General features: G+C 38.5%; 2 protein-coding genes across 5 annotated transcripts in view; one reads left to right on the top strand and one right to left on the bottom strand.

The window, feature by feature from the left end:
• EIPR1 (EARP complex and GARP complex interacting protein 1) overlaps positions 1-12054 on the bottom strand; it is a 74723-nt gene extending 62669 nt beyond the window's left edge. For both annotated transcript variants that reach the window (XM_038177553.2, XM_038177552.2), the window contains exons 1-2: positions 11919-12054; positions 267-350 (exon numbers count right to left, since the gene is read on the bottom strand). In XM_038177553.2, coding sequence (XP_038033481.1) covers positions 267-350; positions 11919-11960 — 126 coding nt within the window. In that variant the 5' untranslated portion in view covers positions 11961-12054. The remainder of the gene's footprint in view (positions 1-266; positions 351-11918) is intronic.
• The window catches only part of TRAPPC12 (trafficking protein particle complex subunit 12), a 53651-nt gene continuing 41411 nt past the window's right edge, over positions 11983-24222 (top strand). For 2 of the 3 annotated variants that reach the window (XM_038177550.2, XM_072036419.1), the window contains exons 1-4: positions 11983-12117; positions 12547-13763; positions 17833-17949; positions 23925-24038. In XM_038177550.2, coding sequence (XP_038033478.1) covers positions 12552-13763; positions 17833-17949; positions 23925-24038 — 1443 coding nt within the window. In that variant the 5' untranslated portion in view covers positions 11983-12117; positions 12547-12551. Of the gene's footprint in view, positions 12232-12546; positions 13764-17832; positions 17950-23924; positions 24039-24222 lie in introns of all 3 variants that reach the window. The other variant, XM_038177551.2, reaches the window with a different exon arrangement.

Here is a 24222-nt window from a genome sequence, read left to right on the forward strand (position 1 = left end):
ACACAGCAGTTGCTTCGTTAAGTCTGTCTGATTTAGTCATACAGTTTAAAAGAATTTAATCTTTTATTTAAGAAATTTACACATTAACTTATGTTTCTTACCAGTATCTTTGTATCCTACTCACAGGAGTCTTGAATTTGACTACCACTTAAAGCTCAAACTGATGTGGGGAAAGGGGGATAGAAGGAAAAAAATTGAAAGATATGGGAACAATGTTAAAACAAAAAGAAGAAAAAATTACAACTAACATTACACCAAAAAATTACCTGATTATCATATCTAAGAGACTGTGTTCCAACCAAAAATCTTATTGCATCCGTTTCTGCTGTCTGAGGTGTTAAAGCTCGAGCCTAGGGAAAGAGAAAGCCATTAGAAAAGTCCAATTAATACAATCCACATTAAAGAAATCTTTAATCTTATGTATCTATCATTACAAACATCATTCTTAGTATGCACTGTTTCCTGCCCTTTATGTCTACTTTACATTTTTCTGCAGTTTCTGACATTTATGATGTGCATGGAAGATACAGGTCCTAAATGTATTACCTGGCCTTCATCATAAGTGAAAACACTCATCATTAAAGCAATTCTTCCAAATTAATTCCCCTTCATGAATCAGGAATGAAGGAAAAAACTAGAACAACTCTTAAATACATTGGCTATGATATCAAAACAAAACGTTTTTCTTGCAGAAGGTTTCCCCACCACTGCTCCCCCCGAACAATTCAGACTGAAGAACCCCACATAAAAATGAAGCTATCCTTTTCCTCAGGACTAAACAACAAACTTGGAAAAAAATTTACAAACGACCCTTTTTTTCCTTCAATTCTAGACCACTAAGGGTTGTCTGAATGACTGGAGAATTAACTTTTTTTTTTATTTACCATAAGCAGTCATAGTCCTACATGATTGTAATATTACTGTTAACGAGAATGCTAGACTCCACCTTGCAACCAGTCTTGGAAGAAGCAAATCAACAGTTAAGAACCTCCTATATATGGAAGACATCGAGAAATAGTTTGAATTAATAATAAACCATATTAAACCCATAAGAAACTAATAATGCATAGTTATTAGTTTGTACTAGTCAGTGATTGAGGCTCAGCTAAATTTGAGTTCATGGTAGATAAGCAGAATAAACACACTCATAAAGGCATTTCTAGCAACCGTAAGTAGAGTAGCATATATCCACTACTTTGCCATATAAAAAAATAAGATCATTATGACTGCATTATTAGTTTTGTTGCTTTTTTTTTTTTTTAAACCAAAACATGTGGAGAAAAACAAAACAAAAAGGCCAGACCTTTGCAATTCACACCCTACTTGGCGCAAAATAGTTCAGATTTCTTCATACACTGGAACACTGGAGCCTACACAGTAAGCAAGTACTTCAGGACTCATAGCTGCAAATTGGCCCTGCGTGCTGCTCTCATGTTTTGCAGCTAGCCAGTAATTACATTCAGTATTCAGGCCCATTAGCTTCAGGATAGTCTTGTCTAAAACTTATAGATTTATAACAGAAAGATGCCTAGAAGCTTGGAAAGATTAATTTCAACTGGATCACAACACATATACTTAAAACAACAACGTAGTTCTAGCAAAGCAACTTGAAGAGATGGATTTTTCTTAAACAAGACAAAGCAATCCAGGCCCTTGTCTGGCAACATTAATAAGAATAAACTCATTTTTCAGAACTAACTCTGAGTTTCACAAGGTGGATAAATCTTGCATCTGAAATGTAAAAAATAATTTAGACACTGTAATATTTTGCTCAGTCTTGAGCACAGAAGGTTAAAAAAGCAATGAGCTTAGTAAGTGTAGGCTACTAACAACATTTATATGGATGGGAAAAAAACACTAGAGAACATGACTCAGTTTGTTCTCAAAACACATTCAAATGTAGATCAGAGTCCAGTTTGAATCCATACTGATGTGTTTTTTGCTCTCTTATTTATACAGCACTTAACTACAAGCCTGGACAGTGTTTCTAATTGACAGAAACAATAGGAGTTAACCAAGAAGATTGCAGAAAAGCTTTTGTTCTGTCTTAAGCAGCAGTTATATTTGCAGATCTCTAGCAAGAGCTTCTCTGTATTTCAGACCTCCTTTCAATTACAATGAAATTAACACTAGAAGTAAGCCAATGGCAATGTGTCTCTTTCAAGCAAACAAGCTTCTATAGTCTCTGCAAGCTGAGCGGAAGAGACCTCCAGGATCTTTAATAAAATAAAGAAACAAAGGGGGTTTTCACCCTTTTCCAAGCCTTTCAAGTAGATCTAATGTTTTTGCTTTCAAGAATGAATCAGATTAAACACAAAGTGTCCAAAATAAAATGGTAAACTACTGTTTATTGTCCATCGTAAAATGAAAACATCCACATCCATATCCAACATCCATGTAGGGATCAAATTCATCAATTGTTCACTATTAAGGACAATCTGAATCTTGAAATGAGTAGCATTATGATGGACAACCCAGTATCATGGACAAATGTGTCTCTTAATTTTGTCTACTTGGAGTTACATTTTGAGAATGAGCATGTTATTTCAACAGGCGAAGCCATTGAATAACACTTGTGATTAACCAAGTCTCCGCATTGGGAGCACTGTCAGAAGCTTAGAAGAAAGTGACTCAGATTTGCCATCTTGCCCTATAACCTGTCAGAGCAGACTGCAATTAACATCTTTCAAAAAGCATCCTGCCTCATGGTTGCAGCAATTAGAAACTTAACAAAGAGCAAAGTATAATGAGCGTCCATTAATCTAGGCCAATAAAGCTCTGTCTTATACAAAGCCAGTTATCTGCAGAACGCTAAGTTGCATACAGACCTGAAAGGATCTATATCAAAAGATATTAAAATTTTATTTACCAAGAAAATTGACATGATGTATGGCATCACACACTGGCCAGCAAAGCCCCACCTACTGATGCTTCTAGACAATCCAACAACCTTGGTAATTAGATCACCTCATTATTAAAGAAGGTCTAAGATTAGGATAAAGGTTATTAACAAGGTGAGAGTAAAGTCATCATGACCTATGAACAACCTTTTGGTTACAGGTTTAAACTTCAGACCCACCATGAAGCTCAGTCAGGAACTTCTATGAAAAAACGTGAATGGCTTAAACCAGGTAAAGAGTGTTACAAGACTGGGGTAGTACTGCAGCAGCCCAATTGTGATCAATATTCTCAACCAAATACTTTAACAGCCTAGAAGGAAGTTTAGAAATGCACAGTCAAAAATCCCACCCAGTTAACACAAAGCAGGTACCGCCTTTGCAAAGCAAACACAAAAGACTTCTCAATGCCATCTGCCAAGAAAACCAAATGAACCACAGGCTTTCCAAAGTCCGTGCATTTATTCTGCATAGTATTCTGTAGCTTCTCCAATTCTGATTTATTCCACAAAAGTAAGGGTTACACATACACAACAAAACAGAAAACCTACAGAATCTAACAATGATCAATTCCTCCCTGTGTTTTCAGAACACAAAAGTCTCTATGGACGACAACAAATGCTCCTCAACATGTGCTGAGATCCAGGACACAGCATCACTGCGCTCCAAAGGCATTTCTGACCAGCGCACTTTGCATCACATGGCCACAGCTGCATCTTCTGCCTGCATAGAGTCTTTCAAGGTGACAAAATCAGTCTGGAGAGAAACTGAGATTGAGGAAGAGTGGAGAAAATACAGTTTAGAATTCCAGTGTAAGGAATACTGCATGTACTGGAATACAGAAGTACACAATTTCATGCTTAAAATAGAAACACCTGTTTCCATGTCAAACTCAAATTAAACTTAAAAATAAAAATATAAACTGCTGCTGCAGTACAGCTAAAGCTATTTTTAAGCTTTCTAAAGCAAGGTGTGAACTCATAGTTAAACAGACATCAACCTGAATAGTCTATAACAATGGTCACACTAAAATTCAATATGGGTCAGAGAGTCAGAATCAAGCTAAACATAATGAACTGGTGTTTCTTCGTTTACTGCATCCTAAAGTACTTTAGAGCCATAAGTCACATACCTGGAGAGGGAAAAGCTTATGAATGAATACAAAAATAGCAATTATAAGATGCATTCATAATGCATCATCTGTTCCCGAGATAGTAAAGCTGCCATGTTTTTAGTAGCAGAAGTGCAAGTTCTGAATGAACTTTGCATAAAACTTATACCAATATCACAGCAGAAAAGAAATAAAACTAATACCATAGCAAAAAAACCTTGGATGAACAGAGATAAAAAGGAGAGTGATGGTGGTAATGGGGTGATGGAGGCATGAAGACTCATTGGGGTGGTAATGAGTTACTTAAGTGTCGGATTTTCTAGAAAAGAGAACAAAAATTTAAATAATTTATTAGTTTCACACATGATCTGAAATCCAATGTTAGCATTTCTCACTGGAGATGGAACATCTCATATTAAGATTTCACATCACCTCCCCATAATCAAATATATAAATAACAAATGATATAGAAAACATTTTCCCTGCTACTATTCCTGTAACTGAAAAAACAGTCACAGTACACACCACCAGAAAGGAAACACTGCCTGCTCCATTACCAGAAAGTAAATCCTTCCTTTACTATGTGGATCGAAGGATTAATTGCAGACATGGGAACAATACTAAGCTCTGCTTATGGATGTCCACACTCAGACTGCATTAGTTGTGAGGTTATGCATTCTGGGCTTAAATTTTGTTCACTTACCTGAAATCTAAGGGGTTTGGTTTGTTTGCTTTAAACTTAGATCTTTGCAGTCAGACTACAACTGCTTCAGCAGCAGTTATTGCCCTTTCCCACTTAATAGCAGAGCTAGAACAGTAACTGAAGTGGAACGTGAAATCCTCTTTTGTTTCACTTTATTTATTCAGCTTAAACTAATAAGTTTTACTGCTTATTTAAAGTGTTTAAAGGGAGGGTACAGATAAGAGCACATCTGTATTCTTCAAGGTACACAGCAACAAGCTGAGATGCAGCAAAGACAGGTCTGCAACACAGGAAGATTCAGACTAGAAGTTAAGAAAAAATGCCCAGTGATGGTAGTCATACACCAGAGCTATGTTGTGGAATCTCAAAAAAAAAAAAAAATCAAAGCTCAGCTAGACAAGGCCCTTAAACAGCCTCATCTATTGAACCTGCTTTGAGATGGGAGTTGGAAGAGATGACCTTCCACAGGTCCCTTCACACCTAGGTCATTCTGCTGTACTATGAAAAACTCTTGTAGAAGTAATCAGAGGTGGTCACACAATTTACACAATCTTCATCAGTAAAACTACACAGATTGTCATAACAGCTCCTCTTGATATCAGCTAATATATTAGATTTCCATCCCTATCTCCAATTAGTTATGCACCCGCTAGAAGATGGCATCTTACTTCTAACAGTGCACTTGTTTGGTTTTATCAAAAACACAGTGCTGATGTGTCCCTGATGTTGATTACTTCAGAGAGGCATCTCCACTTTTGAAAGTTTAATGTTGCTTCATACTCAGTTCAGTCTGTGCCAGAGAACTGAATAATTGCCTAATCTGCAGCAGAAGAGAAACTCAGAACCCAGAACTGCTAGAGATTCAGATATCTAGTAAACCTACAACCACCCCTGGCAATTTACACTCATGCAAAACTGCACTGCCCTTTGTCAAAAACAAAGGCGCAGACACATCTCTCTGTCAAGAAAGCATACTCATTTGGGAGAAGGAAAAAAGTATAAAACTGGTTCAAAAATATTTAAAAAAATGAGTATTGATAGCAATGAAGAGTTAAAGAGTATGATTCTATGTGAACTCTAACAAAAAGGTTGGGAAAGACCTCCCAGAACATCTGGTCCAACTGTCACCCACTAAACCATGTCCCTAAGCACCACATCCAACCTTTCCTCGAACACCCCCAGGGTCAGTGACTCCACCACCACCTTGACCAACCCGTTCCAATGCCTGACATCTCTTTCTGAGAAAAAAGATCTCCCAGTTTCCAACTTGAACTTCCCCGGCACAACTTGAGGCCATTCCCTCTAGTCCTGTCACTAGTTACCTGGGAGAAGAGGCCAACCTCCAGCCAGCTCCCCACACTTTCCTTTCAGTCAGTTGTAGAGAGCAATAAGGTCTCCCCTGAGCCTCCTCTTCCCCAGACTAAACAAGCCCCGTGCCCTCAGCCGCTCCTCACAGGACTTGTGTTCCAGGCCCTTCACCAGCTTCGTAGCCCTTCTCTGGACATGCTCCAGGGCCTCAACGTCCTTCTTGTACTGAGGAGCCCAAAGCTGAACACAGTACTCAAGGTGCGGCCTAACCAGAGCTGAGTACAGGGAGACGATCACCTCTCCGGTCCTGCTGGCTACACTATTCCTGATACAAGCCAGGATGCCATTGGCCTTCTTGGCCACCTGGGCACACTGCCTGCTCCTGTTCAAGTGAGCATTGACCAGCATCCCCAGATTCTTTTCCTCTGCACAACTCTCCAGCCACTCCAAAACTCTAGCCACATGAAACTCTACATGAAGACTCTACCTGCTTATTCCAATATATAACTAGAAGACCAGATTTATACAAGCATGAAGAAAGCCTTGCTACATCAATCTGAAGCAATGCCTGATTATTATTGTCTATTTGCAGCCAAATGGAGATGAAAGCGTATCACCTAACACAAACTGGCTACCAGATTGTAAGAACATTTGTGAAAATGATTCAAGGAAGAAAGGACCAGAAGTTTGGAAGTCATCATACACCTTCTTGAATCAGATTTTGTTGAGCATACTGCCAGCAAAGCACAAAGATCCTGTGAAAGTACAGGAAATGGCCAAACTGCCTGATGAAGATACAGCAAAGTGTACTTGAAAAGGAATGAAGCAATGTGTTGAAGAAAAAAAAAAATCCTACTGTTGCCTTGAGGAAAATTGAACCTTCAGGGAAAGCCATTTAGACTAAAGCTAGGAAGACCCAATCCCAACAGGAAAATTTAAGATGAAACCAAGAAGAGAATAAGGTGAATGAAGAGGTTGCTATAAGCTGTGGGGGAAATAGTTTATCCCCTCCAGTGATGGGGAAACAATTGCAGCTACACACCAGGGAAAAGCTGACCCAAGAGCAAATTGCAACAATCTAAGGAAACAAACAAAGGCAGGCTTGGGCAAAGACTTTAAAAAACTCCTGTGCCAAGAAAAAAGTTGTACTCATCAGGACAAACCCGATCTGTCAAAAGTTACTCCTGTCAGGCACGTATGCTTAACAGATCCTATTGCATATAAGATTGAGTATAATACAATATGATTTTAATTGTGGTGAAAAAAATAACAGGCTCACAGTGAATGAATCTTTGACACCGTGTAAGTGTTGCTCCCTTGTCTTAGAAAGAGGTCTTGGAACACATCACAATGGACAAAGAAGAGAACTGCAAATGCACAACAGAAATACACATTTATTTTTGTAATGCAAAGGGCATGTAAAAGTCTAAAATACAAGCATGACTAATAGCAGTATAAAGTGGTAGAAGCAGCACTCACCATGCCAGAACACAGGAAAGACCAACTGGAGAGGGGGCATCACACAAGCTGTGTGTGACGTTGGGTAAAGACCCCCTTCTGTCAAACCCTAACAACTCAGCCTCCTGGCAGAAGGGCAGAGTAACAAAAACCTCAGAATGCAGTGGAACAGAAACAGGATAGATGGTCCTTGGCAACAGCAAGAGATTACCCAGAGGAACACAATGACGAGCTTCTAAAATATGAAGAAATTTGGTTTAAAGTGAGTGTATTAGACTGTTACTACTACAGGTGTTAATATGAAAAAAAAAGTCAGTAATGTCAATACTTCTGCACATTTTGTCTAGCTGAAGCATTGCACTGGTTTGGTATCAGCAAACAAAAACACTGCCCCCAACACATGAATATTTGCATTAAATGTAATACAATCAGAAGAATATGCTTAGCCCATGTATCATCTGAAAATCATATAAACAATCTGCACTAACAAGCAGTGGAATTGCAATACAAGATGTAAAGGACACAGTATTTGGTTTGCAGCCCCCAAATCTGAATTTAAAGTCATTTGACCATCTGCTTATACTCAAATCCAGAAATAGCCTGCAGCTACTCACAGGGGAGGGGGAGGACAAGGGCTGGCTTTGCTGATGCCCCATTCTGGAGGGAAAAAGCTGTCATCCTTCCACCTCAGGGATGCCCCAAACTTATGTCATGTACAATTCTTTCATCTTCTGGCATATTTTCAATTTTCAAGCAGGTACACTTTGCTCTTTACTAAAGTAGGACACCCTTGCTTCTCCCATGACAGCAGGAGACCCTCCTCCACCAACTGTCAGAAGCTGCAGTGAACCTACCGGAGAAGAGGCTGGCAGCACACACACCCCTAGCACTCTGCCAGCTGCTCTCTCAAACCTTGTAAAACCCAATTCCCACCACCAAGCTATTCCCAACACTGACAGGCTCTGTAAACCTTCACAGCTACAACAGCAACCCTCACAAAAATGTGCATGGCACAATCATCAGAAATCACCCTTTCACGCTGTCACTGCTCACTTGTAATGAGCAACAATGATCCGTCACAGCTCCTTCACGTTCACAGAACTACAGCTTCTTATTGCCATTAGGCTCTACCATACCCAATATTACCGAGCTCCTGCTAATTGCTTGAGGCTCTTAAAAGAAGTAGTTTCCATCTCATCCACTTAATACACTATGAAGATCTTTGGAGAATTACTTGAGACAGTTTTGCATTTATCTACTTTTTGTGTGTGTTTCTCCAGTAAGCCTTTAAACCCCTTAAATGTTTGACTGGAGCTCCACAGATGTCCATCCTGGAGGACAGGTGGGAGGACATGAAGGGGGAGGCAGATCAGAAGACTAACTAAAACTATGCTCTCAGCCTGGATTAAAATACACAGGATTGGTTCTCATGTGAGAAATAATACTGGGAAAGAAAGAAGCCTGAGAAAAACACTAGGAATTTCACTAAGACATTATCATGCAGTTTCTTGAAGTGATCCAATTTTCTAAATAAATCCTCCAAATACGTCTCTAAAGCAAAAATCAAAATGATCATATTCATTGTGTATAGACAGCTTTCTCTCATCCTACAAGCCATCAGAAAGGCTGTCCCAAGGAAGAGAACTTGACTCCTATCAGGCTATAGCCTTTGTACCCACTCCTATCCTGTACTGGGAGCACATCTGAGCCTAAGAGGATGCAAAGGTTTCCCCGGGGAATGCACACGTGGCCTATGTCTTCCTCAAGTTCTGTTGTACTCCTTAAAGTAAGTCTACACCTGCTTTCTACCAGAATAAAGATAAACCACTGGAGCTATTCTCAGTGCATACTAATTATATACATACACACACATTGTACACAACCTGTAACCAATCCGTTCCAGTTAGTATTTTGCACTCATTTAATTTTTTTCCTAAAAAGTCACATTTTCATTTACAGAAATTAAGTCTTGCCTTACTCTTACAAACAGGCATAAAACCCTAAACCAACAGTACTCTGATTATATTTGTAAAACCTGCTAACAACCATCTAAAAATTTCAATATGGGCCAAGTATTGCTTACTATTGCAGGACCACAAAGCAGTACACAAACAGTGACAAAGCATTAATGTGCTTTTTAAGGCTGACTTAGCCAGTCTCTATCTCAGGGTGCAGCTGTAGCTGCTCTTGTACTGCACGGCCCTGCAGCCAGCCAGCAGGCTCTATACTGCCCTGTCCTCAGGTGTACTATGCTTCTCTCTTGGCTTTGCAAGATTGCAAGGCAAATTTGCAAGTTTGCAAGGCAACCTTAAACTAAGCCCAGTGCAGCACTTCCAGCATTCAGAACTGCCTACACACCTAATCAAAATATTCAAAAAATAGGATACAGAAGGAAGTTACAGATCACCTGAAAATTAAGCCTATATAACACATGGTAAACATTCTGTGTACACCAGGTTAGAGAGTAAACATAAGCTAACTCTACACAGGACAAATAAGAAACAGAACAGAAAAAAAATAGCAGAATCACAGAATGGCTGAGGGTGGCAGTAACCTCTGGAGGCATCTGGTCCAACCCCTGTTCACGCAAGATCACGCAGAGCAGGGTGCCCAGGACCATGTACAGGCAGCTTTTAGAGATCTCCAAGGAGGAGACTCCACAACCTCTGAGCAATGTGTGCCAGTGCTCTGTCACCCACACAGTAAACATGTGCTTCTTGATGGGATCCTCTTTACCATGTTCTTATAACGCAGGATATTGGTGAATTTGCTAAAGAACCTTTCAGAAGCACATACATCTTTATTAGATCTGATGAACCAAGTTAGAAGAAACAGAATGGTTTAAGATTTAAGCCTCTCCATTAGGGCCTTTTTCAGAAAAAAATAGTGATGTAACTTGCTTTAAAGCTACACTGGCAGTTAATGAAAATCAAAACCAAAACCTTCATCTCTGCTCTACCTTTTCTGTATTACCCATAAATTATCTTGCCTTCCCCATCCCCTCTCTCTAAATGCTCTGAATTAACCATAACTCTCTCTGATTACCACCACCTTCTCAGTCCTTTTGCTCCATCATCCCACCAGAGAGCTGTTAGATGTTTTACAGAAGAAGGGAAGCTGTCTGATTTGGGACGCTGGACGGTGAAGGTCCCCCAAGGCACCAAACGACACACAGGCTGCCTTTCCAAAACTTCTGGGAGACTTGTCAATTTAAGACCTACTGAAAAGAAACTGAATTTTATTAAATGGAGGATATATCTTAGTCTGCAAATGTAAGTTTTATTACTTTTTTAAGCATGAGTTACAGCCAAACACAATAGGATACTACCAGACCTCAACAGATTTAACATTTAGTACAGGTAAATATTACACACCAGCTCCCATGCAAGACGAATAGCAAAATACACATGGATTGGTTAGATCTATTGGTATAGTTAGGATTACAGAATACACAACTCTGAAGATAGGACACCAGAACTGCTTCCAGAAAGCCCTCATGTGTTGCCTGAACACCTTCCAAGAGCACTTTGGAAAAGAAAAAGGACATGTGTGCACACATTTCTGCTGCTACATCCACTGCAGGAGAACAGTGCCCTGGGAGCTACAGAAGAAACACAGCACCTCCTACTACTAACATAATGGTGATAAGCCAGCTGTTGCCAAAGAGAAAGTGTAATAGCTGAGTAAAAACCTTGTTGGGGGAAGGAAGCACAGGTTAGGATCTCTCCCACCTACCCAGCCACTTAATGGGGCATTTTCTTAGCACTTGTAGAAACTGCACTGAGACCTGCGCTTTTCCACAAAGATGACCAAGGAGTTTATATACTACAGTAAGGCAGCCCAGTAACAGTCACATAGCCAAAATGACTAGCAAAAAAGCCAAATTTGTCCTGAGGGACAAGTACACCAAATGGAAAGTACAGCAAGGGACACCTACAGACACCAGGTACCTTCACAGCTGGACATGACAAAGTAAAACCCACAGCTCACTGGAAAGAGTTTCAAAAAAACATATTAATAATAATAAAATGAAAGAAAACAGACTTCTTTCTGGCAAGGAAGAAGCCACAGACCACCACGAGAAGCCACCTGAGGCTCCTGGCACCTTCCTACCACCCCAGGACCACAAAAGGAGACTTCCCAAGGGAGGGGGACAAGGAACTGGTGGCAGAGCAGAAGCCCTAACAGCCAGGCCAGGTACGACCACGAAGGGACAACCCCTGCTTTTACCTCCTGGCCCCACACCCACACTTTTTACCCCAAAAAACACCAATTTTCAGAGCCAGCACCCCCCTCCTGCCCCACGCTCACCCCACTCACACCCCCAGAGCGAGCAGCAGGCACCCCAAAACCACCCCTCCAGCGGCTCTCTCCCCTAGGACAGACAAAACCATGAACATCCCAGAGACGGGACCCAGCTGCCCGACCACCCGGCGCCCACCTGGAACTCCAGCCCGTAGATAACCGGCGCGTCGTCCTCCATCGCCCCCACGCAGCGCGCCCCGCGCCCCGCCGCCCTTTATGGCCCTCGCCGCTGCCCGTCGCCGGCCGCTTCCTGCAGCCGCCCCAGCGCAGGCGCCCGGCGCAGGCGCAGGGAGGAAGCGGCGGCACCGGGAGGGGGGCGGCGGCGCCGCGCTGAGGTGACCGGGGGAGGGTCCGGGAGGGTCCTGAGAGGGGACGTGGAGGTCCTGAGGGAGACTGGGGAGGTCCTGAGAGGGGACATTGTGGGGTCCCCGGGGTCCTGCCTCACACAGGTTGAACTGCTCTCGGTGGGGCTTCAGCTGAGGGGTGGGTTGGGCTCGGGAGGCCCAGCGGCTGTGCCTCCCTCTCAGGGCACCAAAAGATGGAGAGAAAGGTGTTTTATTTAATGATAAAGCCTTTTTAGTGTTTTTTCCTCTACGTAGCTATCAAAAGAAATGTTATCAGATGGCTGACTGTGCTTTAAAGCAAGAATTTCAGTGCTTCGTACTTATTTTCAGCAAGAAATTCAATATTAGGTACTTATTAGTTACCTTGAGCAGTGCCCAAGTGCCAAAGCTAACCCTTGTACGTGCTTTTTTCTCCTTCAGCTGCCATGGAGAACACAGAAAGTAATGCACAGGGTGCCAGGAGTGCCTCGGATGAAGAGGATGGTGGAAATAGGGTTCGAGAGAAAAGTCAGGAAGAAATCCTCTTCCACGAGGAAACCATCGATCTCGGCGGAGATGAGTTTGAATCCGAGGGGAATGAGACGGTGTCAGAAGATTCCAATAACTTTGTCGATAAGCTTAATGAGCAAATGATGGAGAGCGTCATTATTTCGGATTCGCCAAACAACAGTGAGGATGACACTGGTGAGCTTGGGTGTCTGCAGGAGATTGTAGAACAAATGGAAGCTAAAGGTAATCAAAAACCACAGGCAGAAGTGAGTAAGGAAGAGTTTTTTAGTACTGAGAGCGAAACTGAACACGAAGAAACACCCAAAGACATTTCTGAGATTGGAACAGATGACCAGGCATCTCTAAAGGAAGAATCGATTCAGGAAGCAGTGAAAGATGAACCAAAGCTGGGAAACGGCATTCCTGTTGAAGCAAAACCAAATAATACTGACAAAAGCAAGTCTGATGACCAGATACCATCACCCAGTACTTGCAAGCCATCTCCTGAGGCTGAGCCTATCCCTGTGTGTACTATTTTCAGCCAAGGAAACAATGTCAATACTCAGCCACAGTTGTTCCTACCTGACGGTTTTGAGCCTCAGATGGTAAAATCTCCCAGTTTTAGTAGTATAACTGAGACTCCAGTGAAATCTAATCCACAGGTGGTTCAGCCAAGTCCGAGTCTAAGCAAGTTCTTTGGTGATCCCGTTAACACTAACACTTTAGCTTCAGATTTTTTTGATTCGTTTACTACATCCAATTTTATTTCTGTTAGTAATCCCAATGCAGGCTCCTCGGTTCCAGAACAAATGTCTTCTCTTTCAAATGGTGGAGATGGTTCTTGTGCTTCGTCTAAGCCTGCTTTCTCTGTGGGAAATGGGAGACCTGAAGCAGATGGTCCTGCAGCAGCACTAGAAATAACTCAGTCCCCCAAACCATTCTCACAAATCCAAGCTGTTTTTGCTGGGAGCGATGACCCATTTGCCACAGCTTTAAATATGAGTGAACTAGACAGAAGAAATGACGCTTGGCTTCCCAGTGAGGAAACCAGAAATGTTCTAATTTCAGTTGCCACCCAGCAATACAGCACTGTGTTCATAGACAAAGAGAATCTCACCATGCCTGGACTGAAATTTGATAATATTCAGGTAAGAGTCTGTGGTTGCATTGTAGTCTTTCATTGTATGTTAAAACTGTTGAATAAGAGCTGTCCAATAATGTGTGTATCTTAGTGCTTTTATATTGCCAGCTGTCATTTTGTGTGTATTACTCCAATCCTCGTTAGAAAATTTAACGTCACTGCCTGCTTGTACGTGAAAGGCTAAAATATCTGATTTATAGTGAGATTTGTTGGACATGATGAAAAATGGTGTTGATAGTATACATAAAATCCAAAGCCTGTTGTATTTTTTTTTAAGTAGTTTCAGTTAAGTTTTTAGCCCTTCTAGTTAGTAAACTAATGCTCACATTTGAAGATAAACAAAATCAGACAGCTGTGCTACAGAGTCTGAAAGCTGACAGTGGTCTTTGCTTGTGAAGCTCACTGTTGCAGGTGAGGAGATAACTTTTTTTTTTTATCTCAATAATGTCCACAATGCTCTTAATAATGCTGACATTGGCTGAAATTGTTCCATTTCTGTCTTTGTTAAGCAGTGGAAAGGTGTATGCTCTAGGAAGGACTGAATGCTGGAGCAAGCTACTGGACCAAAGTTATGGGGAAAACTCCAGATTAGATCCTGAAGGGGAGAACATAGTAGTGGAAGCTCTTTTCCTTCTCATCTACCACTCCCCAGGTGGTGAGAAGGCTCAGAGCTTTGCCTTTTTTTTTTTTTTTTTTTTGTTCACTCCATCCCACCTTCCCCAAAAAATCCCTTAGAACTTGGTGAGTCATTCAGGACTGTGTAGCATTTCTCTCCTGACAGCTAATGAAATGGAAAAAAAGAATGATTTCTTCCACTGGCCCCAAAGATGAGGTACTTCTTACTGTGGGCCTCCATTTTTACCTTCATTCTCGCTCACCTTCCTTGGTCCAGGGAAGTACTGAAGGGTTTTTTGTACCTCTAGTTCCCTGAATCTGGAACCACATATATATGCAGATGTACCATTTAGTGCATAACTGAAAAGAAAACATTACAGCTATGTCCACGTGATACATTTCTACAGTAAGACCTGATGCATATCAGCAAATGAATTAAAGGGGTTTCCTGGTGCTTTCTTCATTGTTTGTTTTTTATAAGCAAACATCAGCATGGTGTCAAGTTTTGAAGTGCTGTATCTTTGTATGAATTTCCTTACTTCTGGTTACTGTTTTTTCAGTGGTCTGAGTGTTCTCTGTCACCAGACAGACATCACTTAGTTACTGTCATTGTTCTGTATGATGCTGGAGCTTTGAACTGTATATGTAACTGAGACTATAATTGTAGAGTACTTGAAATGCCAACTAAAACATTGTGGGAGGTGTGTTTTTAATGTTAAATCACCTTCCAACAATGTTCATTAAAGCTTTGGTATGAATAATTTCCTAACGCTAAATGTTAATGCAAGATGTTCAACCAGGCTGCAGGCAGTTAACAAAGAAATTAGTTGGAAAGTGCATTTACAGTGAGCTGAAAAGGGCTGAAATATTGAATGACCTGTATTGAAAAGCTCACTGCTTCTTTTTTCCTGCTCACTCAGAAGGTGTTTGTTCTTGTTACAGGTGTGTTGTTTTAAAGTGGACAAATCACAACAAAAAATATACAGTGTGCTTGATTTCAACTGCTTGTTCCTTCTCAGTGATCATTTTAAGAAACGTTATTTTTAAAGCTTTCTTGGATTGTGTATTTTACAGATAATCTGTACCTGTGCTTTCTAAGCATGGGAACTAGCTGGAGCGCTGCTCTGTCCATTATGCATTTCTTTGTCAGTTACTTTCTGCTGTCGTGATGCCCTTTTTCATCACAGTTCATCATTCATGATATTTCCTCTTCCCAAAAATTGCTGGGTGCATTTAACATTAGTTTGTGTTTGTTTCATCTACACACAGTCTTTTGTTAATCCTTCAGACTGTTCAGTCTGAAAGGTTTAAATCTTATTTGTTCATAGGATGAGTAACAGCTTCAGAAGTAAAAACAATTCCATGTAGTAAAACAGTAGTTGCAGTCTCATTCCTCAAGAAACTAGACAGAAAACATAAATGCCTTTTCCAACCCATGGGGAAAGCGCAAACATTTATTATCAATTACTTTTATCGTAACTAAACTTTACTGTACTTTATGCAGGTCATGCAAAAAGCTGTGTGGCTTGCTTTTTGCTCTCTGCACTAAGAGCTTCCTATGTGAATTCTTCAAGTGAACGCTTTCATGTTCCTTTTGCAAATATTATTCTAAAATTTACTCATTTTTGCAAATATTCCATTGTATGCTTACACTTTCTCATGGTCACCTTCTGCTTTAGCATCTTAAATGTTGCACACCATTCTAGTTACCACAGAATCCAGAAGGATACAAGGAAATTAAAACAAATTAGAGAGGAGGGATGGTCAGTACCTGCGGAGTTTCTGTCTGAGTGATAGCTAAAAGGAATAGGACCTTTTGGCTTAAAAGAGTAACAGTGATCTAAAGTTCATAAAAGGCAGCAAAATTTTTATGGAGACAGAGCTGTTGGGTAAGAAGCGTAACAAAAGGAGGGACCATTTTGCAGTGCCTGTACTGTTTTTAAGTTGTAGAATTCATTGCCCTCAGATGTACTTTTCTGCAGAAAAAGAGACTGAAAAGAAATGTCACGGGAGGTACATCTGTCAGTGAGTGTTTGAAAATGGTAGGCAAATATGTCCTTGGGCACGGATGGACCATAAAGCATGCAGTAGGACTATAAGTTGGACAGTTTGAGCTTGTCTTGTTTTTTTTAAACTACTTCCATGGACATCTGCAATTCTCTGGCAGGATGGTGGACCAGAAAGATCTTTGCTCTTGTAGAATGCAGGTTATATAAAAAATAAATATTTTTTAAAAAATAATGATAGCAAAAATATGAGTATAATGCTAATACATTGCTGGTAATCTTTTTTCAGGTGTTTGCTTTTCTAGATTACAAATGTGTAAAAAACAAACAAAAAAAACCCACAAGATTGGCAAAAATCTTTCAGAAATAATTTTTCATATTTGCTTTTGGTACATCAATATATGTCAGTATATGGTCTACAATTTCTTATTAACTGCTTGAATAAAGCACTAATTGAATTTCTTGATTATTTTTTAAAAATTTCCAAAAGTAGTACACAGTGCTCTTAGGATTTTGTGCCACAGGTGGGAAGGCAGAGAAATACTTGAACAAAGAGCAGAAGGTGAAATTCAGGCACATAGAGGGCCATGTACAGAATTACTCGGTTTATTGCTAACAAAGCTGGAAACAGCCTGGATTGGGACACTTCCTCCTAGATCCTGTATGATGTAAAATGCAGATTTAATCTTGCCTGGCTTCAGAAATCTGTATTTTAAACGTCTGTCTGTCCAAAGTCGCCTCAAGTCTTCAAATGAATGAGCTGCTCAGATAACCCGATTTCTCTGATTCCTACAGTTTATTCTTTTGAAATTAAGAATACTTGTTGGAGGGTTGTTGTGTAATTGGTCTTGTGATTTCTCAAAGTTTCTGTGGATATTTAAGGCTGGCTGACCATGTGTCCCTTTATCTTTGATCAGTAGATGGTACCTTTCAACATTATTATTCATTATAAATATCCAGTAAAACTTACTGGATTTGTAAGATTTTTCAAGAGTATTTTGTCAGTTATTTGACAGATAATAATATACTTATGTAATAATATACTTATTTATATATAAATAAGTATAAATAATTATATACTTATGTAATAATATACTTATGTATATTGTTTGTGCATATAGAGAGTATATAGTATGTATAGAGAGTATATATTTACTATGGGTATTTGAAGGATAATAATTTGAAGGAAGCAAATAAGCTTGAATCTTTCTATGCTAGTTGAAAGCTAAATATTGGGGGAAAAATATAGCAAATAATGTGGAATAAATCTAAAAGTTTTCATTAAAAAGCTGCAAATATGCATATATTTATATTCATTTCACACAGGAAGTACTGGAAGATAAGTAAGGTAGAAAACTGTGTTGGTCTCCTGTAACTCAACATTTTATTTTGTTAAAATAATGTTTAAAAGTTTCTTGTTATGTTTCTTCGTTTGTTTCTTCCATGGACACCAAGGGAGATGCAGTGAAAGACTTAATGCTTCGCTTCCTGGGGGAACAAGCTGCTGTGAAGAGACAAGTTTTAAATGCCAACTCTGTGGAACAGTCATTTGTAGGCCTGAAACAGCTAATTGTAAGTAAGAATCTTCAGAATTCAATATATGTTAAATGCCACGCTTCCCTCAACATTAGTGGGAGCTAATGACAGTAAGGAGGAAATTAAAAAATGCGTATATTGCTGTTCACGATCCTACAAAAGCACTAGCTACAGTACTTTTTAGTAGGAAGGACGCTTGGTTTTAAGTACAGGTATTAAAGGTTGCAGTAAACTTTTTTGCATGCAAAAGTTAGAAACAAGGTAATCTTAAGTTACTGTGAACTTTATCAGATGTTACTTTTTACACAATGCAAATGGTTTCAAAATAGATTTAAAGTTTTTGTTTGTTTCTTTTAACTGTGTATGTATATGCTTTCAGTGTAGTGTTTTACAGAAGGTAAGATACAGTAGTTGCAAATGGTAAGCAAAGCTTAAGTGATTGTTTCAACTGCTTTAATTTTTTTATTTCGGAGCAGTAAAACTACACAAATACTTCCAAATTAAACTTTAATTTTCTGTAAGTTAAAATTTTTCCTTAATGTAAATATTTCAGACCCAAAAATAGTTGCCTCTAGCAGCAAACCTTGTGAAATCTTGTGACCCTTGCCTTATTCTTTCCATCACTGTATTCCTATATGGAACTCATTACTATTACATGGCTGAGCCTAAATTTATCTGTTGAAATGTCAAAGCATTTTAAGCTTGTTTTATTTTTGAAAAATTTTAAGTGTTAGCACAATTCATATTTAGTATTTACCATTTTATAATTTAGTTGCATTAGATTACAAATAAAGCTCCAAAGGAGACTGTCGTTTGAGGAAGACTCTAAGTGGTCTGTCTCCTCAAAAATTGCTCAAGGAATTCAGAGGTAATTTTTGAAAGTACACCTGAAAAAACACAGTGATCTCCATCATGGAGATAAATATTTTTCTGTCCATTTCAGTGTCCCCGCTTAACTGGAGAGTTTGGAGAAAAAAAAAGTCTCATTAAGAAACCTGGTCCCTGTCTGGGCCTAAGCAGGAGAGGCCTTTTTCCCCAATCCTTTTGATCATCCAGAAGCGTTGTTTTGACATATGAGAAAATTAAATCTTTCTCTACTTGGCCTGGTAGCTTTGTCCATGCAAAATGTTCTTCTGTGCTGCAGACCATTGCGTACCGTAAATACAGAGCTGCCACTGGTAGTATTTTAGCTTTGAGTGCACTCTTAAGCTCTGTAAAAGCAGTTACGGCTATTGGGATCAAAAGCAGGAGGGAATCTGCTGCTGTCTTTTTTTTTTTTTTTTTTTTTTTTTCCTCCTGCCTGCAGCAGATTTCTTTTAATATTTGTTTTACTGGGGAGGAAGAGGGGGTTAGTAACATAGCAGCCACTCAGCCAGAAGTCAATATACAATATACTCTTGAGTTTTCAAGGCTTCCAATTGTGTTAGCTGATAGTTAAGTATGCAATACAACTATTTCTTAGTTTTGTTTGCAAAACTCTAAAGAAAGAATTAGTTTGGTTTATTTTTTTCCTTATATATCCGTATAAATATTGCTATTTTCTTCTGAAATTCTTAATGTGGAAAACCTCCTTCTGACTGGCCTTAAAGGTAAAAGGTATTTTGAACTTTCTTAAAAATATTATAATTCCATTCTAGATGATTAATAAGATGGATGTTTTTTACATACATGATAGGCCAGAATCAGTATAATGAGAGCTCTTTTAGTAACTGCCAATTTTACTTTCTTTATGAGTAAATTCCTGACAAAGTATGTTTAGTGAATGCATCTTTTCATATGAAGGTCCACTCACAGGGAATATTCTAATCAACATCTGGACAAAATATGGAGCTTGAATTCAGACAGTTGAAAGTTGGGAATATTGCTATACGGTTTCCACAAAAACAAGATTTTCCTTTACCTGTTTGCTTGGCATGCGTATGAATTGCACATCGTCATACAAATTAATGAGATCAATTCTGTCACACAATTCATTCCCTTCCTACAATGACCAACTTCAAACTGATACCTGTAATTTAGGTGTCTAAATGTGAGCTGGTGTCTAAAGTCCTAAGTCAAAAGAAATCTAATCAGTACAGTTACTGGGAACATCTATGTTTATATGTGTAAATCTGGAATCCCATCTAAAATGTTCAAGAACTATAACATGATGTAGGAAGTCAACCAGTGGCAACTGAAAACAAAAATGAATGCTAAATCCTGTTAGGAAAGAAGGTGTAATTCCCCAGACCGCAATTCCCCATTCCCCAGTAGACTTACAGGAATAAAAAACAAACTTATTTCAGTATTCCAAGCCTGTCAGCTCCAGAGGAATATTCTTCATTTGCATCTTTAACTGTTTTAATTCTGTGTGGATGGGAAAAACACCCTGAACAGCTGACATCAGGGTCTTTATTATCACTGTACGTGGTTCAGCATCTTATATCTTGCTGCTACTAGCACTGCAAACAAAGTGTTTTAAAAGAGAAAATATTCTTCCTGATCTCTGTCACAGTTAAGCAAAATGTTTAGTGTATGGAATTTGGTGATACCTAATAATTATTGATGAATTTAGTTCCCATGTGGCTTTTTAAGTCATTTTCTTGGCATTTCCTTCTTCTTTCTATGACTTTGTTTGGAGAGACAGCAGTGACATTTCCATTACTCGAATATTCTTTTTTAAAGGCAAAAATAACTTTTCTACTTATCTGATAGTAGATGTCTTAATCAACCTAACATTCCTTTTGGAACCTGTTCCAATTGAAGCTAATACCTTGTTATTATAACTGTGTAGAACTGAACACAGTAAGCTATGTGACTTTACATGTTAATGATCATGCTTTATCTCTTTCTATTATTCTGATACTGTAAATCATGTGATCTCTGTGTAGTGATGTGGTCATTCCATATATTGACAATACTTCCTGGATTATATCTGCAAATACAGATACCAGCTCCATTCACCAGGATCACAAGAGTGTATCTTAAATTGGATTGATTCTGGTGTACATCCTGAGTAGTAAATTCTTACCTTCCTTACAAAAATAAAAATAAAAAACTTGTGCAAGTTAAAAGATAATTCTATGGATGACGTTAGTGCTTGAATGTTGGTGACAGAAGTTGTTTTGGGGGGATCATTTGAGGGAGATTTGTACCTGTAGATAGTTGGTTTATTGAAAAACTGTAATTTCACAATTAAAATCTTTGCTATGATATGTATAACAAATAATTGAAAATGTGTTCTTGTTAGACCAACGGTGGTGAAGTTCTACAGTTGAACTAGTTTTACAGCTTTGAGGCTTTAAAGGGCTGTAGAGGCGAAGCATTTATGTATTTCAACTGAAAACAGAAAATCTAAGTTTCTAAAAAGTTTTGTTAATCTGGTGTAGGAACATGCATTTACCTCTTGCTTAAGTGCATGTAATAACCTGTCTTCAGTGTTGCTTTGTTTTACAGCATCAAATAAAAAACTACACATACGTGTACAAATGCAAGTTCAAGTTATCTTAGTTCCTCTTATTCTATATTTTGAATTAACTTTTTACCCTATTTGAGCAAATAGCACAGTATTTCTTGCTAGAGACCTTTCTGATGTTTTGAGTTGTAAGGTGTTTGCAGTCATAGGAAAATCGTCTTTGATAGGTGTCATACCTAAAAAAAAAAGACCACAATCTTACACCTATAAATATGCAACAGTTGCTCTAAGCATGCAGTAATTTCTCTAACTTTAATTTTCTTTAATTTCTCCAAGTTACTAGACCAGGAAAGGGTTACTAACTACATTTTCTTAACTGATGTGAAAGTGCTCTACAAATGTAATTTACAGAGGAGAAGAATGTCATAGCTAGTGGAGGAGGACATTTTAATCACTTTAATGGTGTTACATGTAGAGTTAATGACTCCCTTTGAGTCTATTTTCAAAAAAAAATCATATAGTGTTACTTTTGCATGTGATTAATGTTGTGCTTTTGCATATATTTTCAATTATAACAAACTTGGATACAATGGTATGGCATACGTATTTACTTTAATAAGTTAGAAATTCTCCTTAAAAATACAGTTACTTTTTTGTATTCCTTTAGTTTTCAATTTCTAACATTTTTGTAGCCGATTTGAGAGAAGATTGGAGACAAAAGCAACACAAACAGTAGTTGGGGGCTTAAAGGGCTTGAGGGGAGGGGGGATGTTGAATTTCTGCAACTAAAAAGCATCAATAGCTCTAAGTCACAGTTGTTTGCCTGAGAAGCCGAGTAATGTTAGAAATTCTCTTTGTGCGCCAGGTGAGTTCACTTGTCATTGAACATACATTCCACTGCAAGCTTCTTTTACAGTTTTACTATTCATTCTGTCTTCTGCATGACTTTCCTGGTTTACCACCTGGGTATTAGTCCTGTTAGTTGCATCACCTGAGCTGCAGTACTTTCATTGAGGAAAACAATGTAAACTATTGCATACAAAGAATGAGTAAGAATACTTCTGCAGTCATGCACTCTCTTTGTTCAACTGTAATTCAAAAAATCAAATAAAATTGGCCTGCAGGTGGAGACTTTTAAAGAACAGTTACCTGTGAGAGAGTGGTGGTCAGGTACTTGGTAGTATTTTTTTTTCAGTCCAAATCAATGAATATATTCGTAATACAACCAGAATGCAGTCTTTCACATGTAGTGAAAATTCAGATAATTTAACTTCTACCTTTATTAAAGTATCCTAAAAATTATTAAAAATATATACATATCAATTCTTGCTCTTCCATAAGATTGTATACATCTCATAAGTTCCTATGCTGCTTCATGGTTGTCCTGTTGTCCAACTTCTGCATTTCCAGTGGAATTGAAATTTTTTACCTGCAGTATGACGATGCAGATGAAAGATGAGGTGGTCAGTGCACTGCTGTAGCTGCCCTTTGAATTAGTGTGGCTGCAAAATAGGGGCCAGAGTATGAAATCTCTCTGCTACTAGTAGTTTTCCTATCTGATTCCTTTATTGACACATTTTCCAAACTCTAAATGTTAGGGAGAACTTAATGAAATGCCAGTTCAAGGTATCTGAACTTTGCAAACACTGAAATATATATATTCTATTCCTTTATGTTTTATCAGACAAAATGCCAGTTCTCTGTTACATTTATCATTATATTTGTGGTGTTTAATAAATTCCACTAGAAAAAAAGATGACTTTCAGGTAACAAGAGATATTAATTTTATAATGATATGTGTCTACTGGACTTGTGTCCCTTGAGAAAATTATTCTGTATAAAATAGAAGTATGAAGGCTTTCTCTGTCTTTTTTTTTTTTTTTTTTAATTTTATTAGGTATTTACATGGCTGCATTAGCAGATACAAGGCTAATTGGATGACAGTGACAGTACAGTGTGACTTGTATAACTAGGGATAATTTTGTTTAATGAACGAAAAAATATATGTAAGAATATTGTAAAGTTAGCAAAGCAGTGAAAATTCAGATGTTTACATTTTAAAGTTGAAAGCATTTTTATGATTTTGAATTTATCATTTTATACATTAAATTATTTTTCTTCCTTTGTTCTTAATTGCTAGAAATTCCATGTTCTGGGCAATGTTTAGAAGGCGTTTTCATTAAACGAACTACACCAGAGTTTATAATCTGAAACGTTGAATTCAGTGCTGCAGGAATAGGCTTTAAGAACTTTATAACAGTAGAGTGGATGTGATTGTGTGGCAATATTTTCTTCTTTTGAGGAGAAGGCAAAACTTTAAATATTGCAACTGTATTAGCAAACGTGATACAGCTTTAAGTTTAAGACCCACATGGTGTTGTGTATTCTTTTGATTTAGTGATCTGATAATACTGCTTTCTTTCATGCTTGACTTCACTTTTTACCTAATTACACATGCAGTTTTGACAAATGACACTGTGCCTCTTACCAACCAGCTTTCCTGACCTTGTCATTTTTACTGATGGTTATATGTAGCCGCTTCAGACAAAACAAGTGCTTGTGTATTTTAGGGGTTGCACATTTATGTTTTTGCTACTTATTCTTTCCTGCTTCCCAGAGCAGTAAAAACTGGAGGGCAGCAGTTGACTTGTGTGGACGTCTTCTAACTGCTCATGGTCAAGGCTACAAAAAAAGTGGACTACCTACTAACCATACAACAGATTCTTTGCAGGTATGTTCAAAGATAGCCCCTTGTTGCTTTTTCCCAGCATACTCATTGTGGAATATATATATATATTTATTATTATTATTTTTATTTTTTACATAGTCAAAATTGTTTTTCTAATTGTTCCTAAAAATTAGACTTAATAAGGCATTGTACCAAGTCACTTTTTCTGTTTGCTTATGTAATGTAG

This window comes from Anas platyrhynchos, chromosome 3 (genome assembly GCF_047663525.1).
Source record: "Anas platyrhynchos isolate ZD024472 breed Pekin duck chromosome 3, IASCAAS_PekinDuck_T2T, whole genome shotgun sequence".
Lineage (NCBI taxonomy): Eukaryota > Metazoa > Chordata > Aves > Anseriformes > Anatidae > Anas > Anas platyrhynchos.